At 41.1% G+C, this 14,837-nt stretch overlaps 1 protein-coding gene across 5 annotated transcripts in view; it reads left to right on the top strand.

The window, feature by feature from the left end:
• FILIP1 (filamin A interacting protein 1) overlaps window positions 1-14,837 on the top strand; it is a 107,217-nt gene that overhangs the window by 39,428 nt on the left and 52,952 nt on the right. For all 5 annotated transcript variants that reach the window (XM_044421618.1, XM_044421617.1, XM_044421616.1 and 2 more), the window contains one exon: window positions 9,732-10,007. In XM_044421618.1, the coding sequence (XP_044277553.1) occupies window positions 9,738-10,007 (270 nt within the window). In that variant the 5' untranslated portion in view covers window positions 9,732-9,737. The remainder of the gene's footprint in view (window positions 1-9,731; window positions 10,008-14,837) is intronic.

Raw genomic sequence — 14,837 nt, 5'->3', positions numbered from 1 at the left:
TTTGCTCCTGCTACTCTGGTTTTTTGATGGAATGTGCATTTGATTGGACTTTAATTTTTGAACAACTGTTTTAAATTAATATTGCTAATTACATTTCTATGCAACCCATAGCTGAAGCTGTCTGGACAGTTCACAACATTAAGTCACCCATCCAGGCCAAATCCTGCTTCCAAGATTAGGCTGTTGCAGCTGCGGCTGCTGCTGCTTCTTGTTTTGTTCTGTTTTGTTGTGTTTAGTTTAGTTAGCCACCCTTGGATCCCTTCTTAAATTTACATTAATATTTAAATTAATAATTAGACAGCAATAGTTTAATCAAGGATACACGATTCTGGAATTGTAAGGTGATGGCATAGGGAGCAGCATCTAGATGATTTTGACTCCTGTTCAGCTATATCATGTTTTTAATCTATTCTCTTTCTCTGCTTTCTCCCACCTGACACCACTAATGTTAAGCATCCAGATCCAGCTAGAGCAGGGATGGGGAACTGTTTGTGTGCCAAGGCCAGATATTCTTGATGAAGTAATGATATGAGAGAGGGGGAGATTACAGGACTCCAGGATCATGAAGTCCATCAAAGTGCAGTTAAGACTGATTCAAAGTTGCAATCACTGGTGTTTGTTGGATAGTGTGCCAGGTGAACAATTCCCTGCAGATCCTAAACCTGAAAGCTAGGAGATTGCTGGAAAGGATGCAGCCTGTATGCAGGATTAATCTTCTATGAGTCATGGTGAACCACACTGGAAGAGGTGGTGGATCACATGCTCTCATTTGCCACTACCACAGTGACATTTCTCTGGTTAATGGTGGCAGTCGCTACCGTCTGCCTGCCCATGAGCGCCCCAACACTGGCTGCTGTGGCCTTTGCCGTGGCAGGAAAGCAGACGAGAGATCTCTCTGGAAGCAGTTGCCCCTGAGGAGCCCTTGCTCAGAGTGAGGCATTCTGGGTAAGGTGGCTCAGAGACTGTCTGTACCACCTCTGTTTTGCTGTGTATCGCTTTTTAGTACTGCATAAGTGGCCACCATATATGGCACAACCCCTGTAAAAATGTCAAGGTTAGCCTGGCTCACTTGCTGGAGATGTAGCTGTTGTGCTCCTTCAAGGCAGGGCCGCCCTTTTAGGCAGAGCCGAGCAGCGCAGCGCATCAACTCAGCAGCAACATGTTTCCCCCTCCACTAGCACTTTTTTGCTTAATGATCTTTATTGTTATATATGAGTCTCTGAGCATACACAAAATGAAGTGTTAAACCCCATCTACTGTTCATTTCTTGAGGCTTTCTGTGACTTTTGTCTTTAAGGCAAGGGAATTGGTGTTTCTCCACATATTTTGGTCTCACTTCACATCAGTTTTAGCCCACAAAGCCAATGGTGAGGGAAGCTGTCATCCAACAACAGATAGAGAGCCAGTGATTCCCATCTGTGTTTTAAGTTATCACATGCCAGGGATGTTGAATCTCAGGCCTCTAGGCCAAATCCCACCCACCTGGGGTTCCAATCTGGTTTCCAGGTATTCCCAGATGAGCACACCCCTTCCCCCTTTCCACCCAGTTTCCCATGTGCCCCACCCAGCTCTGAACCCCAAGAAAAGGGAATGTCCAGGGGGCTCAGGAGGAGCAGACAGGTGGGGGCTGCCACTGGTTCTCAATATCTGCCACTTGCAGTGGTTGCCTCACTCTGCACAATGGTGGGCCAGACCTGGGGAAATAACACCTCTGGAGCCATGGTGAGGTCCCTTTGCTGCCGTGATGTGAATGTCCCGGCATTACCAAACTCGATGGCCCACCAATACCTTAATTGCGACTAGATAAACATGGCTTTCCTTGCTTTGTGCCTCCATTGCCAGGTCAATGTAGAGCCAGACTAAGAGGGTGTGTTTCCATGGTAGGTAACTAAGGTTGTGCAATGATATTACAGGATGTAGGCCTTGGCTAGGAAGCAGAAAGTGCCTCTGGTGAATGTTGTTTTATCTGGTGAAGTTGCAATTAGAAAAAAATGGGAGAATTGGCTGCTCTAGCTGTGTCATTGAAAATGAGGGTGAAAGGATGGGTTGCTGGCAGGGGCTGATGGGAGTTATAGTGCAAGACATCAGGAGAATGCCAGATTGCCTACCCCGGTTAATACTTCCATCGCTATATTTTAAGCCAGTTCATAGAAATTAGGTTCTACTCATAGCCAGCTAATATAATTGATATGCACTTCTCTGCTAGTTTCCTGTATATTTGTAATTCTGAGAAGCCTATTTCATTATCTAATTCTACAACTATTGCTGATGTCACACATTATCTGATCTGGCTTGCCTCCTCAAGTGCTTAATGAGTATATCTGACAGTAGATAAAATGAAATCAGATAATGTTTGTCCTTTTCTGATATAGTTCTTGTCAGCAAATTCCAAGGAAAGGTTTCTTTCTGATCTCTTGTAAAACCCTAATTGAAGTTATGTAAATAAACTGCATGTGTTACTAATTATTGTTAACTAAAGAACTATTGCCTGGAACAACAAAGGTTGAAGTAAATAACCACAATGTCTATGTACTTACATAAATTGAGAAGAAAATTCTCTATTTTTTTCTTGAGCTAATGGAAACAATATGAATATGGGCTTTAAAATGTTCTTTTAAAGCATTTTATTTATTCCTGACATAATATTTATATGCAGTTTTACATACAAATGTAAATTTGAGCCATTTTGGATGGTTTGTTCTCAACACAATGACATTAGTAACACCTTTTTGCCAATGTGAGAGAATTACTGGCTGCTGATATTTTCACAACCACGTTTTTTTAGTACAACAATGACCCTTATTCTCCTATTAGCTCCTCCCAAAATACAGCACCAAGAAAGAGGACACTGATATGAATAAAATTGCATATGCAACTTTATATGTGTGGGTACAAGTTTAGAAACAATTCACATACATTATATCTTAGTATCATGGAGAAGATTGACTCAATAACCTGTTTGCCTGCTCAATCTGATGTCCAGGTGGTAACTCTGGATGGGAAATTTCACCTCTTTATGGATCTGTTATATTAACCCAGACACGGACTGGACACCTGTTAAGGAGACTTTCAAATAAAGGACTGTCCTCTGCTAAGTCTCCAAAATAAGGGTCTGTCCTTTAGGTTTATTTATTATTGTATTTATTATATTTATATGCTACCCTATAGCCCAATGGCTCTCTGGGTAGCTTACGATAAAAACATGAATAGACAACAATAAAAACAATAAAGCAATAAAATAAAACAATAAAATCAAGAGTATAAGAATCCAACTGAAATATAAAATCTGATATTCATGGCAGAAGAGTACAGCAAGCGAGCAGCAATAAGTTAACAGAGTAAAAACCAAATCGGCTTCTAAAAACACATGTTAAATAGAACAGTCTTTACCAGGCGCCAAAAGGTGAGCAGTGACGGCACCAAGCACACTTTCTTATGGAGGGCATTCTGTAAGTAATCACAGAGGGGGCCCTTCTCCTAGCTTTTACTCTCCCTCACTTCATTAGTGGGTGGCTCTCAGAAATGAACCTCCAATGAAGATTTTAGAGATCTGGTGGGGGTATAGGGAGACAGGCATTTGCCCCATTTAGTCCTTACAGCAAAGGAAGAGGAACAGAGGAACCTGTGCTATGTTAGATCATAAGAAGAACCACACGCTGGATCAGACTGAGGTCCACCTAGTCTAGCTTTTTGTTCACAATATGAACAACCAGCTGTCCACAGGAAACCCAGAAGCAGGGCATCTCCAAAATTCCCCATACTGCCTCTAATACTGGAGGTAGCATATAGCCATCAGGAGTGGTAGCCATTGATAGCCATATCCTCCATGTATTTACCCAGTCCCCATTAAAGCCACCAGCATATCTTGGATAAGAGAATTCCATGGTTAACTATGCATTATGTAAAGAAGTACTTTTGTCTGTCCTGGATCTCCCACCAATCAGCTTTGCAGGATGACCCTGGGTTCAAGTATTATGGCAAAGGGAGAAAAATGTCTCCCTCTCCACTTTGCCCATACCATGTATAATTCTGTACATCTCTACTCGTATCATATCTCTCGTTACTCTTTTCTAAGATACACAAGCTTAGCTACTGTAATCTTTCCTCATACTGGAGTTGTTCTACCTCCTTGATCATTCTGGGCACCTTTTTCTGAACTTATTTTTTTTAACTCCAAGGCCCTCCAAGTCACCAACATCACAAGTGACAGAGATGGATCAAGGAGCACCCCAACTCTGAATAACCCCACTCAGCAAATTTATGTAACTGTTCAACAGCATAGGGGACAGAACAGGCTCCTGAGGAATTCCATGCTGTGAGGCTGAACAATATTCCCCAAGAACCACCTTCTGGAGGTGGCCCTCCAAGTAGGGGTGAAACCACTACAATGCACTGCCCCCCACTTCCAACTCAATCATATATATTGCTCTAGAGTCTTTTCACTGGTGATGCAAGGAATTTAACGTGGGGTTTTATGCATGCAAAGCAGGTATTTTACCACTGAATTATGCCCTCTCCTGTTTGGTCAGCCTGGTTTGATCTTCCAGGTGGGTAGCCTGGAGCCTAGGGCAGGGACCTGCCCTCATACTCAAGGAGTCCATTAGGATCTCACTCACTGGAGCAACATCTGTGTTACTTGGGAGCTCTAAAAGATCCAACAAAGGCTGCCTCTAGACTTCCTGCTATCCAAAGCTTGCAGTTGGTAGCTTCTTCCATGTTCTTCTGTGTATAATCAATGCAAGAACCTGTTAGGCTTTAGCCAGAATGCACTGAACAAGAAACTGTTTTCTTTGTCTCTAATAATGTGACAAAGAAGCATTTGTCACATTATTAGAGACAATTATGATCAGATTCCTAAGGGGTGCAGGAGATATACACAGCAGAGTCAAGATATTTGCAGTTAATGTTTTGTTCAGTAGATTTTTGCTTGCCCCTCCAGATTTTGCATAGTTTATTATTGCTATGCTTATTACAATTTTATTTTAATGATTTTGTTTTGTTTTTTAAAGTTGCAACTTTTCATGTAAAGGAATCTATATATAGAACAGGATAGAAATGCCCCAAATAGATTCATTCATTCATACATACATACATACATACATACATACATACATACCTGATGTGGGAAGATTCCTAGTCTACTAGCAAGGCATGATCACAGCATGCTGGGATTGTTGAAAACAACCTTTCCTCCCTGAAAGCAACAACGGGATACCAATGTGGACCACAGAGTCATTAAGAGCCTACAAACATGAGATCTCCACCTATAGTACATGGACTACATGGGATGAACTGCCTGAATGCATCCATTCCCTGAAATATATTTCATGCCAGTGTGTCCTTATTAAGCAATTACTGGTGTTCCACACTCCCCTGAAGAAAGATCTATGCTACTTTTCAAAAATGTCTCTTGAAGAATAGATAATTTCCCCGTCCTGTCTCCTTAGCCCATGCTTACCCTCATCCTCAAATTATGAGAATCTTACAACACTTGGTAAAGGAAAAACCCAAAGAAAATCCAATTCACATTCAGATCCAAATGCTAATTGCCGAAGATGAAGTGATGTGAAATGCGCAAGGCCAGCTTTCCTTAACCTGGTGTCCCCCAGATGTGTTGCACTCCAACTCCTCCCATCTCCAACCAGTAGTTTAACACATCTGGAGAGCACTAGGTTGAAGGAGAGTACTTCAGCTCAGTTACAATTAAGCAAATTGAACCGAACAGAGAATAAACAATGAACAAAGTTTATTTTCTCACCACAAAAATGAGACCCTAAGCATTTCCTGAGTTTGTCAGGTATTGTTCATGCTCATAATGGGTATTTGTTCATAGCAGGAGGTGGAAATAGATTTTAAAAGAAAAATATACTACTGGGAGCACGGGCGTCTGCAGGAATTTTTCCAGGGGGCCCTCAGTGCCGCAGTGCACAGGAGTATGTGGTTGTAATTCATGTGCATAGCATGCACCACTACAATATACACGTGCAGTTTCTTTCTGTGTCTGCTTTGTTGCTTGGGATTGGCTTCCAAGGCATTTAGAGCCTACTTGGAGTTATAGAAGATCTTCAGTACTGAACAGCACTAATGCAGAAGAGTGTTCTATTCAAAAAGAATCATGAAATCCAACACAACTTTATTTGGTGGGAGGGATAAAAAACTACAGCAACAACAACTAAGAAGAAGCAGAGGGAAAATCCTGTTTGGGATATTTTATGGCATTATTGCCTTTATCATAATGTTAACTTCATATGACTTTTCCTAGACTTATTTTCTTCATCCTACTGACATTGTTAAACACTCTTTAGAAGAGTCTTCTCCAGTCTGTTGCCCTCCAAATGTTTTGGACTACAACCCTAGTATTCCTGACCATTGGCCATTCTGTCTGGAGTTGAGTGGAACTGAAGTGCATCGGACTGGGGAAGCAGCTCTAGAAAGTAGCAGACATGATTGGGGATTGGCTTTTGGAGCAGAAGAAGTAAATATGCTTGCTTAGGTTCGTGGCTTGTAGTGCGGCCGGGACCACAAATTTTACTTTTCGTGCTATCAGCTACTTTCTATATCTGCTAACAACCCAACTTTTAAATGGATTGGATTTTGTATTGCAGCAATGTTCTTTTGGAATTGCATATTTCATTCCTGTAACTGCCCATTTTGGGAATGATTGTGCTCAACAACAACAAAACCCCTAATAGTATCAGAGAATAGATCCACTATTTCAGGTGACTTGGGTAGTAACAAGTCCTTTCTCCACGGATAGGTAGAACCAGCCTCTAGGAAATGTGTAGATAGGTCTGTATGCTGTTCTATTGTTTCTTAATGAATTGACCTAGTGTCTGAACAATGCCTTTCCACCTGCGGCTAAAATCGTCAATTATTTCCCTGATTCCTTATCTCCCTGTAATGGCCCTTGGATTAGTGGCCTTCACAGGAGTGAAGGACATGATTACTATTGGTGGTGGTGGTGGATTTACCTGCTCAGCTTGCAGTCTACTTCTTAAGCTCTGCTCTGTAGACAACACACAATAGGTTCAGGTACCTTCACAACAGGTTTATTTATTACTACAATACACAAGAAGACAATAACTTCTGAGGAGCTGCATGGCACACGGTCTTAGCTTCAAGATGTGCAATAAAAGATGGGGAGAGTCTTCTTGGTTATTAGAAGCTACCATAGTACATGATAACAGTATCAATTTAGCATGCAATCTTGCACATCTTAAGCTCTGCTCTGTAGACAACACACAATAGGTTCAGGTACCTTCACAACAGGTTTATTTATTACTACAATACACAAGAAGACAATAACTTCTGAGGAGCTGCATGGCACACGGTCTTAGCTTCAAGATGTGCAATAAAAGATGGGGAGAGTCTTCTTGGTTATTAGAAGCTACCATAGTACATGATAACAGTATCAATTTAGCATGCAATCTTGCACATTCTGAGTGTTCCAGATGCAATGCTGTCATTATTTAATAAGCCTTAGGGCAGCTTTGTTAGGAAATGTGGGATCCCTTTATTGCACAAACAGGTCTGAGTTTGGGAAAGTAATGCCTTTCTGTGGATCTCAGCTACTTAGACTGGGGAATATTAATAGAACTAAAGCAGTGTAATAATAATGGTCTAATCACAACCTAGGTATAGCAGAGAAGCATAGCCCTAGCTAACTGCCCTGTAGATGGCCCCCAAAACTGATTTGCTCAAGTACTTTAGGATTTAAATTATCACTATTCCTCTTGTGTAATTGAATTTCTTATTTAAAGACACTAAAATGTTCAGACACTAAAATGTGGGGTACTTGTGTTCCCTGCTTTTTGATATGATCCTAAGCCTCGTTAAATTCGGAGGAGGGGTGGGTTATTACAAAATACCAACATAAAAGCATTTTCAGTGTGGATTTGCACATGTTTACTTCAGTCATTATTACTAGATAATGTGCCTAATTAACTGTGCAGGTACAGAAAACAGTTTTCTGTGACTGTGAACTCTCAGAGACAGAGGAAAATATCAGAAGAAAATTATTGAGCTGGAAAGAATAATGGTCTTCATCATCTTGGAGTGGAGCAGATTCCACAACTAGAGATAGTTAGGAAAAACATGCTAAGAGATCTTGGCAGTGATGAGATGGGTGTAGCAAGGTCACAGAATCAAAGGAACATACAGGAGGTAAGCAGGTTTATGCAATTATGGAGGGAAAATAAGGCTTTCCTGCTTAATTTCCCACCTACCTCATTTCCATAACTGCCCTTTGCTGGTCACCGTTTGCTGTGATGTACAACCCCAGTGAAGGTAGGTAGCCGGGGAGGTTGATTGCAGGGTGGTTTGTCAGCCTTCGCAGCCACCCACTGCCACCAGGTTCAGACATCTCAACAGCCTGCACCCTGCAAGGGAAGTTATTCTAATTAGGCAGCTTGCAACTGCCTCAGCCACTGTGGCTTATTTTCCCTCCATAAGTCTGTGAACTAGGTCACAGAGAGAAACAGAGCTGTGAAGAACCTTGGCTGTGATGTAGGGACTAAGCCCATTTCTCTGAAAATAGAGCTTTCCAAGGTTGTTGCCTCAGAATCTGAATCAGAACTGGAAGAAAGGGCAGGATTGGAATTCTTAGCTGAAATGCCAAGGCCAGCAGGCCCAGTGAGAAGCCAGGAAGCCAATGAGAACCAGACCACATCTGGTCCTGTGAGAAACTCCATTAACAGGCAGAGTTAGATGAGGGTAGTTGTAACATTATTACTCTGGTTGTGCAAGATAAGATCAAAACGGCAGATCAGCTGAGTACCATCATATGTTCTCCCTGATTGGCCCTGGAGGTGAAGTTTGTGCCTTTTGGTTGGGAGGGGAGGTGAGAGATGCAGTTTGGAATCAACTTCTTATCATGAATCAACATTTTCCTAACAGCTGCTATTCTAATTCTGTTAGTGATTTTTGTTAATCATCTCTGCAGTACTCTTTTTGTTTTGTGTTTTAGTTTTTTGTATCACAAAACAAGCCTAACTGGCCTGTTTATAGAGACTTCAGTTAGAAGCCTTTTGTCTTGAGGAGTGTGTAGCTGGTGACAGAACCTCAATCGGCAATTATGTATATTTTAATGGAAAATATTACATGTTTTGTGATCAGAATGTTAGAGGAACCTACTGTTTGATATGCCTTGAGTCCTTTTAGTGACAGCAGGATAAGGGCCGCCAAACACGTATCTAACTGGGCTGGATCCAGACTTTGTCATTCTTGGAGCAAACCTGTTGAAATCAAAGAGGCTTTCATTATCCATGACTAAGTTACGTTCCATTGATGGGTGGGTCCTCAGTACAATGTAGTCTGAATCAATGCACAGTTATTCAAACTGAATGTGCTGTTGTACACTGGAGATAATTAGATAATTTTCTTCATTTGATGCTCTAGCTTAATTTTTAGAGTGGCTGCCTCTCATAATATTTGTCAAAGTTTTGTTTTCCAAAGCACTTTTCAGGTTTAAACATGGCTCTTCATGTGTGGCTGAGTGATGAATAATAGTGTTATGCAAATAAATCTGTCTTAAATTGTTGGATTCTCTGGTTTCCACCAATGGTGATGATGATGATTATTTTTTTACTATTTTGATAGATTTTGTTATTGATTCATTGTAGGTGCCTTGAAACTTCTGTGCCTATGGGAAAGCATCTTTTGCATTTTTAAAAAGATTTTAAAATAGACCTTCTTATAGACTCCCACTCATTTTTATTTATTTATTTATCTAGGTCAGGATGAGATCCCGAAATCAAGGTGGAGAGAGCTCATCCAATGAGCATTTCTCCAAGGCCAAGTCTATTAACAACACCACAGAAAATCAAAACTTTCAGGAAGATGCAAAGAGAAAGAAATCAAATCGAAAAGAAGATGAGGTCTCCAGCTCTGGAACAGTCAAGCAACACAGCAAATTGTGTGGTCCTAATGAGAAGAAATCCAAGAAATCAATAGAGCTTTCTAAAGAAGACCTTGTCTGGCTTCTAAGTATAATGGAAGGAGAATTACAGGTATATTGGAAATTCTCTCTGATTTTTTTTTAAGATTTGCATTTATATAGTACAAGAAACATTTGTGCCCTGGTCCAAGGGTGGTGGAGGGCTGTTCCTCATCAGAGGTTTTACAGCATTTCCAACTTGAGATTTCTTGCCCTGAGCAAATGGTGGACTAGATTGCCTACAAGGCCCCTACAACTATCCTGTGAATATAAGACATAAGCTATATTTTTATATATTTTAGACTATTTACATACTGCTTCCCATTTTAAGCATCCTGAATTAGTTTACAACAAATTATAAAACAATTATCATTTTTATTTCTATGTTTTTGAAAAGTACATTTAAACAAGTTAGTGGTCAGGAAAAGGCAGTGTAAACTAGTAATTTTAAATAATAATTGAAAGCACATGATCATCACTGCCTGGCATGACGAAAAGGGGAAGTTATACCAGAGGGAAGGGGCCAACAGAGAGAAGACCTGTTGCCATGTTGCTATCTGTATAAGCCCGGCTCATATAGATGAGTTGGTGATAAAAATGTAAGCTGAACAAACCTTGGCCAAGTTATGCTCCTAATGAGACAATTGCTTCATGGTTACTTCACATTCACACTGAGTCTGCTAAAGAAACATGGTTACTATGTTAACCTGGTTGTGTGAATTGACCCATAAGAACAAACTGATTGAATGGACATCCAGAAAGGGAAGAATGATTTCTTAGGCATTTCTTTGCTATAGCCAAGTCAGGAAAGTCAAACACTTTAGTTAACCATTATGATCTGTCTTCAGATGACAACATTCTCTATGGACTAACTTTCCTCAAAATGGCACTCTCCAGAATACAACTCCCATCATCCTGAACCATGGGTTGTACTCGTGGCAGCTGATGGGAGTTGTCGTACAGAATATCTTGATGGCATCCTGTTGAGGAAGTCTGTCTTTTACTATGATGTCCAACCCACAGAATATACCCCAGTAGACAATGAATAACTGGGCTCAGTGAAACACAGGAAGCTCAGTCATTACAGCAGCAGTATACTTTCAAATGTATTAGGATAGCCAGTGCAACTCATATTTGCTGCCCCTCCTAACACTTGGTCTTTCCAAATATTTCCTTCACTTAATTTCTTCCTCTATAAAAAGGTGCACGCATTTATGCTGGGAACCAAGAAGTTACTCGTAGATTTTTTTCATGGAGCTTGTTACAATCACGAAAGGAGAGCAATAGTATCATAACCTGTGTGTGTGTGAAGAGCATGATTTAATGAGGGGTTTAATGAGAAAAATTCAACCATGTACTGAAGTCTTACCTTGAGATCAATAGGACTTAGAAATGGTTCAATGGGAAAGAACTGTGCTCTAAGTAAAGAAAGGAGGAGTGAAGAAAGACATTTTGGTAAAAGAAGGACAGTATCTATACAGGTGCTGCAAACGTGCTTGTTCTCTTGCACTGACAGAACCAACCATAGCACAACAGGAACAAGAAACAACCCCAGAAATGAATGGAACTGCTTCTTTCCGTCATAGAGCAGGTCTGTGGAATTCCTTTCTGGCATTTCCACACATTTCTGATTGCTTCAGGAACTGAGAATTCCAGAACTCACAAGCAGTGAGTTCTACTAGAACAGGGGCAGTGTAGGATATTCTCATAACTGGTAGAAGTTCATGAGAAAATATATTTTAAAATGATGAATATTTCCTTAACAAATCATTTTGCAACTATATTTGCAATCATTAGCTTATATACTTGCACCCTGCAAGGCAAACCTTAATGCTGTCTTATGGCTTTGCTTGTGAGAATTTATTTATTACTACAGTTATATCCTGCCTTTTTGCCTTTCAGAGAATTCAAGATGGCTTACATAATTCTCCCACACCTCTCAATGTTGTCATCGCAAGAGCCCTGTGAGGTAGATGGGCTTAGAGCCTGTGCCTGGGACAAAGTCACCCAGTTAGCTCCATGGCTGAATGGGGACTAGAGCCCAGATCTCCCGAGTCCCAGTCTCAAACTCTTAACCACTCTACCACACTGGCTCTTAGACATTCCTTGGTTTCACAATGACATCTAATGCATGCCTACTCAGAAGTAAGCTCCATAGAATGGAATAAGAATGGGAAGGATCCAAAAAAGCCATTGAGTTCAACCGCCTGCTCCATTTCTATATGTGGCCACCCATCTAGCTAAAGGTGTAGTAAAAGAGAGAGAGAGAGAGAGAGAGAGAGAACCAGTATGGTATAGTGGTTAAAAACATGAGTCTGGGATTCAGGCGACCTGGATCCTACTTCCCACACAGCCATGGAGCCAATTGGGAGCTTTTGGGCCAGTCAGAGCCTCTCAGCCCAGCCTACCTGAAAGGGCTGTTGTTGTGGGGATAAGATTGAAAACAGGAGGAGGAAAATGATGTAAGCCATTCTGTGTTCTTTAAAATAAAAAGTGCAGGATATAAATCTATTATATGTTTGCTTATTTATTAGATTTTCATCCTGCTCTGTAGCCAGACGTAAAGGCCCCCACCTTTTCAGCTTAGCAAAGGTGATTTGACATGCTAGCTCAATGTATAGCTATGCAGGCAGTTTGGTTGATTTGATTATCTGGAAGAACAATATTTTCCTGGAAAGCTAGGCCAGAGATTTGCATGAAGGATTATCCTTTGGAGCAAGGGAAACCCCTATGCTGTCACAATAACATAGTATTTTACTGTCCATCTTTCAAAACATATCTTTGCATGTTTTTAGAAGGGAAATCTGCAATTTCCTCCCAATTTAACACCTCTGCTGAAGTTCTGTTTTCTGCAACAGTGGAATACATTTTAAAACAAGCAAAACGCCAGCTAATACAGGAGATTAGATGCAATGGAGATTTGTAACTTTGCACAGAAATGTGTAAAGGTGCCCTGTACCTTTCTTTTGGCAAGTGCCCATGGATGGCAGGGTGGTGGAGTGAAGGCCTTGCAGAGATTTAGGGCACCCTCTAACATTGGCTCTGGGCAAAAGAGAGGTGAGGTAGCATTAAAAACAGTGGGGCTCACAGAAGCTGCTTCTGTTCATTTTATCCTGCTTTCACTTTCCCGTGTAGCCTCCCCCCCGCCAACATTTCCTGAGAGCCCCTAATCCTCAAGAGGTGCCTTTCAATAATATCAGGAGGTGCTTGGCTACCTGAGGAAGATCAGCAAGTAGTACATCCATTCCCAATGTCAAGGTGTAAAATATTTAAGGCTGGTCAAGTTATTTTGACTTCTGCGAGAAGAGTAGAGCTGGAAGGGGCCAGAAGGCCATGTGGTCTGACCCCCTGTTATTGCAGGATGCTAACTTACGCTGTCTCATTCAGGGGATTGCCCAGATGCTTTTTGAATGTCGCCAGTAAGGGAGAGCCCACAACTTCCCCAGGTAATAGGTTCCATTGTCATACTGCTCTGACAGCAAGGAAATTCTTCCTGGTGTCTAGTCTAAATCTGGTTTCGTTTAACACAAGTCCATTATTTTGTGTCCTGCACTCTGGAATCAATGAGAAGAGATCAACCAGTGCCTTCTCCTCTCCCTGGTAGTAAAAGACGATAATAATAAATTAAATAATGACCCTTTTCTTTCTTTCTTGACATTCCAGATCAGCTGCTTGAGGCAGCTGCCTCTCTTGTCTACTGGCAGTGCCCTTCCCCTGAAGGGAGCAGCGGGCTGCAATGTGGCGGGGGGTATGGAATCTCTTTCATGTGGGAGTTGCTTTGGATACAATCCAGAATGTTCTGTAGCATGTTAAAGACTAATATATTTGTATTACAGATTTTAAGAAACACAATGCAGCATCAAGCTCCAGCCATATGAGACACCTTTCCTGTTAGCTATGGTATCATTCATTCCTCCCAATAAAGTGAATACCCCTAACCCACCTCTGATCCCTGCACCAGACTTGTAACACTAGCTGTGTTCACACATGATGCTAAATCATGTTTTATGTTGACCATGCTTGTCTTGCAGATGAGCAAACAAAACAGTGAGTTTTCTTTCTCTATTTTTGGGTTACTTCTGCTCTACTCATCTGGCTTGTCTGAAGACAGATTCATTTTTCAGGCTGCTCTTGTCAGACACCTTTGTTTCAAGGGTGGATAGTAAAGCAAGCAAGCCAGGGATGTGCCATGATTTTGGGTTCAGACACAGAACAAGCCATGGTTTAAACCAGGGGTAGGCAGAAGATTGATCTCTAGTGGTTTTGACTTCAAGTCCCTTCCACACTGCCCAAAGGTCAGCAATGCTGGGGAGTTGAACTCTAAAACATTTGGAGAGTTGCTTGCTGCCCACCTGCACTTTAACCAAGCCAGCTTTCAAAAGCCAAGAACAAACTGTGGGTTCTATTTTTGATTTGTGGCTGTTTTAAAAACCACAGTTTGTTTACTAGAATGGGTTCAGATATAACAAAAAGCCAGATTTCAACAAATTTCAACAACAGGTCACTAGAAATGTTGACAGGGGAATAACAGTCATGCATCTAGCAGTGGAAAAAAGAAATCAAGTATTGCAAACCTGTGGAGATTGGGAATAGAATATCTATTCTGCCTGAAATATATGAGTGTGCATAGAGAAAAAATGCAAAAACTAATCTGGCTCCTGATAGTGACTAGCTACCCAGAATGCTGTTCATCATACGGTCGTTTGTTCTTCTGTGTCTTAGATTATCATGGTACAAACCCTGAACAGACTTGGATCTCTTACTCTTTTGCTGAGGAGCAGACTGCCCTGCATGAGCAAAATATACATCTCCCCTTATGCAAAAGTTTATTTTAATGAGAACGAGTATAAAACAGCTCATATGAGTTCTTAAAGCATGAAAATCTCTTAAGTATTTGGGTTTC

The sequence above is a fragment of the Varanus komodoensis genome, unplaced genomic scaffold (assembly GCF_004798865.1).
Source record: "Varanus komodoensis strain SLA01 unplaced genomic scaffold, ASM479886v1 scaffold12, whole genome shotgun sequence".
NCBI lineage: Eukaryota > Metazoa > Chordata > Lepidosauria > Squamata > Varanidae > Varanus > Varanus komodoensis.
The sequence above is the reverse complement of the archived record's forward strand: the minus strand, read 5'-3'. Positions and strand labels throughout refer to the sequence as shown.